At 40.8% G+C, this 5,205-nt stretch overlaps 1 protein-coding gene across 1 annotated transcript; it reads right to left on the bottom strand.

Moving 5' to 3' along the window:
- Positions 1–1,968: 1,968 nt before the first annotated feature.
- LOC111069136 (juvenile hormone acid O-methyltransferase) lies at positions 1,969–3,170 on the bottom strand. Its single transcript, XM_022359037.2, has 2 exons — positions 2,519–3,170; positions 1,969–2,456 (listed from the first exon to the last, which is right to left on the bottom strand). Exons 1-2 carry the CDS (start codon positions 3,168–3,170, stop codon positions 2,209–2,211), a joined length of 900 nt encoding a protein of 299 aa, XP_022214729.2. The 3' UTR covers positions 1,969–2,208.
- Positions 3,171–5,205: the final 2,035 nt, after the last annotated feature.

Here is a 5,205-nt window from a genome sequence, read left to right as displayed (position 1 = left end):
TGTTTCTTCCAATCCACAGCACAACAATCTCCCCCGCACCAGCACAACCCTGCAGAATCTTTCAAGTTCCAAGAAAATTAGCTAAGCAAATGATGCAGAGAAGGAAAACCAAATGCCAGGCGCAGGCAATTAAAGGACCACCTCCCACTCCACACTGCTGGGGGGCTGAGAGGCAGAGGCAACCAAGCAAACGGAAAATTCATTACAAACAAATTAACAAATAAATCAAATTTCAATACGAAAATTTGTTTGCGAAAACAATTTTGAGACGGGTTTTTGGTAACTTCTGATGGGGTCTGTCTTCGCGTATTGGATGAGGGGCTGAATGAGGATGGGGAATATATCCGTATAAATCGCATGCCACGCCCCAACGCGGACCAAGGGCAAAGGAGGAAGGTCTTTCCATCACCAGGCCACTGGTTGACTGACAGGCGGCAAATCGTCTGAAGCGCACTTGAGAAATCATTTATCTAAATTAATTCCTGTCGTTTACATTTGCCAGAAACAAAGCGACGGCAGAGGCGGGATATAGAGTAGATGAGCGGGGGAACATTTTTGGCGGGGAGAGGGGTAGGAAAACAAAAATCAAAGATTAAGACAAACATTTACTACTTTTTAACCCACCACCACGAGGCTGGGAAATCCCGAGGATAAACTGACAATTGCCTGGAAGCTAGACACAGTCACGCCTTACCCATCGTCCCACTCTCAGCCCATGCCGGTTCCATTCAGAAGCAACCTTCTTCTGTGCTCCTGATAAATGACATGGCTGCGCATTTGTTGGATCAACATTCTGTCGACATCGCGTTAATAACTCATTTCAAAAATTCCTGGCCCAAGTCTAACCGACATCGACATACGTAACACACGAAATCAGTAGCCAAAAAAATATGTGAAATAACATTAGAGCGGATATTGAGACTAAGGAGATACCCGCTATTTAGATTTTAAGTATATCTTTAGAGAATAGATAATTTAGAGAAAATATTTGGAAGCTATAGCTACGTGTACATTACGCTAACAAATAAGAGATATTTATGATCTGTGAAATTATAGACACAACAGCCATGAGTTGCCGGAACAGAGATTTATGTGGATTGGTTCGTCTCCTGATCTTTGGGATTTCAAAGACCACTGATTTAAATCAAGAATATATGTATAGCTTTTGTGCTTGGACATGCTCTCTTATATATATAGTTTATTTCTTAATGATTACGGCATACCCTGGCACTCTTCGTTTAAGAGGTATAGACAGAATTACAATTAAAATGGTTCTTAGACTAAAATCGCAACATTTTCAACCCTTTCGGTACACCCTGCTTCACCCCCCTTAGCCGTGCACCATGGGTGGTCTGGCGTCTGAGGAAAAGTTTTGTTAATGAAATCGCGAGGCAAACGCAAGCGGCTAAAACGTACGCGGTTTTTGACGCTAAGCTTTGACTGACAAAAGCACAAAATCAGAGAGAGAGAGAGAGAGAGAGAAATGGAGCTGGAGAGAGTTACAGCCGTTACAGTTAAACATAGACAGTTAGAAAGAGAGAGAGTGTAAATTGTTGTGGCAATAATTGGTTCTGTCAAAAGCAGCAATTATTAAATCCAACAGCAAATGCCTACTATAGCCGCACTCTACAATAAATGATATATCAAATGGAAATCAGTATTATCATGAATTCCATTTGCATGCCGAAAATTATATAACAATATGACCAGGTCACGCAAAGGCTTTACAAATTTTTTACATAAGCAAAAGCTGTAAGAGGGTTCATTGCAAGGGATCACAATGATCGCTGTAGCGGTAAAAAATCTTCTGACCTTTACAGGACAATTCAGACTATATATTAAAATTTGTCTAGAGTTCCCAAAAATATGGGAATTTATACGTATAATTTTAACAAAACAAAATTGTGAATAAGACCCTCAGCATCTCAGATAATTTTCAATTAATTTATTTATTTGTTTATCATTTAAAAATAAATCTATTTCTTACATAAATGGAAATTTCCCATAGTTATCCTCATTTCGTGTATTTTTTTTAGTTTTTAGGAACTTTATGACCACAAAATATTAACCACTATAGGTAAATATTATTATTTGGCATTAATAGACTCTGTTTAACTGGCAAAATAACATTAACTAGTTCAGCACTCGATTTTCTGCACTATTATCAAGCTAAGATAAAAAATATTTCACTAAAGCACAAAGGACCCTCTAATTCAGGCCCTTGAGCAGCTTCTGATGTGGGGTCTCAATCATAACATTGTTCACAAATTCTGGTGACTTGCGAGCATAAGCAACCACAAGCTTGTATGGGGATATAAACTTCTGATCCTGATCGTTATCTTGATCGCTCTGCTGGAGGTTCATGGAGATGACAATCTGTATGAAATCATCCAGGAAATCTTCATGCAGAGCCGCTGGCATGCGTTCCAGGAAAGGACAAATGGCCTTGACATTATCTAAAAATAAAAATTAATTCAGTTAAAAACTTCTTGCAGCTAAACGCTGTTAGCACACACACCTTTCAAGGTCCTGACACCCTCGTAGACGAAAACCTCGCTGCGAATCTCCACATTATGCTGTATGAAACCCACTTCGTTGAGCAGCTGACTGAACTCCTCGCCAGGATTGGTGCTATAGTGCAGCGGGGAGATGAATTGCTCGACATCCTGCATATAGCCCGACCACTTCGCATTCAATCGAAGTATTTTGTACACCTCATACACGGGATTGGAGGCGAGGAAAACCAGCAGGCAATCACCACCTTCGGGTCTCAATATGTCGTAAATATTGCCCAAGGCACCGCGTAGATTCTGCACCCAGTGGAGGCAGTAGAACGAGGTAACATGATCGAATCTTCCGCTCAACTCCTGCGGCAGTCGTTCACAGCCGATATCCAGCACTCGGAACTGTGTCCGCTCCTCCCGCTGGTAGTGCTTACTGGCGAAGCCCACCATTTGGCTGGAGATATCAGTGCCCACCAATTGGGCACCTTGCGGCATCAGTGGCTTCACAAAGTCCATCAGCACATTACCCGATCCAGAGCCCACATCAAGGAGCGCGTCCTCTCCGTCCGATCGCCACTGCAGCGTCGAGGCGAACTCCTCAAGGATCAGCTTCGCATCGTGGCGCTGCACCTGGTTGGCGTTCTGATAGAGTGAGGCCTGATTCATTGCGGCGACTGATGGGTGAGTGCATCCCAACCATAGCTTTATATACGTTCTGGTGACGTCAACAAATCTCTCACGGGCTCTCATTTTTTTCCGCTCTGCCTCTGTCATAGCTTATGACGTCGAAGGTGTTTTTCGTTTCATGCATTTATTTTTAAAGCTTTGTAATTCCATTGGTTCCGGAGAGGAAGAGTACGATTTCAAAACGTAGAAAGAGAGAGAGAGAGAGATCCAGATCACTCACTCTGTGTGCTCAACTACACTAGACAGCAAAGTGTTTAGATCTCGACAAACAATTAAATGAATTTAGTGAATTTATTAATAAATTTCGTATATTTAAAGATGGAATAGAAATAATTTTATTATATTATTTATTAATGATATATTAAAATATTTATGTGAAAAAAGTCCTAAAAGTTTAGTTTCTCAGTTTATTTTATATGCCTAAAAATCCTTATAATTTCGTTTGACAAATTCAAACATTTTTAAATATTTTTACCCTTCAGATAGTAATTACACTATCGCTGAAATCATTCTTGAATAAATTCGCAAACTTCCCCTTTGCTCTCTGTTCAAGCACGCGACTGTTCATGATCGAAACAGAAAAGAACAAAACCCGAAAAGGCCTCGAGTGCGCTTTGTCTCCACACATCCAATGTAGGAAACTCAAGTTCGAGGTCAATATCGCTTAGCTAATGCTTCCTTCATAGAATTACGCCTCGAATACGTAACCCAGTCATAGAAGCCCATAGAAATGTAAATCCCAAGTGAACTTGGGCAGGCCTCTGGAAGTGAATTCCTCATAATATTATCATAATTTTCATGAGCAGTGTAAAACCAGCCTCCATTTAGCCTCCAGCCTCAACAATCGCACAGATCGAACAGCACAACAACAAAAAGAGTTTCCCCCAAAAAAAAAAAAAACCGAACAAAAATCATAATTTTTGGATGAACCCCAAAGTGCAGAAGGGAAATATTTTTGGAGTACAATGATCTTAAGATTGGGGGAATACGCAAGAAGTGAAGTTAGTTCAATGACCTACCCCAAGAACGATTAAAAATAAGTCACTCTATTTCGGTCCATACTTCAACGAAGATAATTAATGCAACTAGGAATAGAAGTGGTTCTTAGACACTACAAATAAGTAGGTGTAAAACATGTGGAAATATGAAAAGGTACAGGCATGGGACTCCCCATGCGAATTGAGTTGGTTCTCAGTCGAATCAGAGCTTGCACCCTTCTGTTGGCACTCTCAGTGAATATAAATTCATTAAAAACATTCCATTTAGCTGCAAATTACATTTGTGTAATTGCTCCAAGGCCCAAAGGAAGCAGAGCAAAAGGTTATGATATTTCAAATATTTCACATATGAGCATAACGAACGTTTGATGTCCCCTGATACGAGTATGTGTATGCATGTATGTATGTACACTCCCATCACAGCACATGACATCCCATCACATCCATACGTATAAATTCATTTGCCAAAAGTGACATCAAAAGCTGAACGACTGCCTCGGAGTAGAGCGCTCTCCTGGTTTCCGTTTCTGGTTTAATGTGTGTGGGCGTTACGGCTGGTTAATTGCATTTGTCGCAGACTCATTTCGGCCAGGCCAGGCCAGGCAGCTCCCAGAGCAAAAAGGGTTCTAGGGCTAGGGTTATTCCGGCCTGCAATTACCGAAAGCTGTCGATTGGCTCGAGCTGTCACAGAGACACAGAAATCAATTAAAGCGAACGAACCCAACCGAAACGAAACGAAGCCAACGTCTGAGAGCTGAGCATTGAGCTGAGGATTTGGTTGAGTGTTGGGTGTTAGGTTTGGGGGTAAAAATTATTTATTTTGGTATTGTATTTATGGGGCATAAATCAATTATGGATATAGATTTTTGGCATGTGTGTAGGAATTAGGGATGTTGAAATGAACTTCGATTGTGGCCTGTCCCAGCATCGATTTATGTACAAAGCTGTGTTTGTACATATGTATATCTTTGCGAGTGTTTCTCAATGAATGAGTATTTGTTCCTCGAATATCTTTC

This window comes from Drosophila obscura, unplaced genomic scaffold (genome assembly GCF_018151105.1).
Source record: "Drosophila obscura isolate BZ-5 IFL unplaced genomic scaffold, ASM1815110v1 contig_200, whole genome shotgun sequence".
Classification (NCBI taxonomy): Eukaryota; Metazoa; Arthropoda; class Insecta; order Diptera; family Drosophilidae; genus Drosophila; species Drosophila obscura.
Note: the sequence above shows the minus strand (reverse complement) of the source record. Positions and strands in the feature narration are given on the sequence as shown.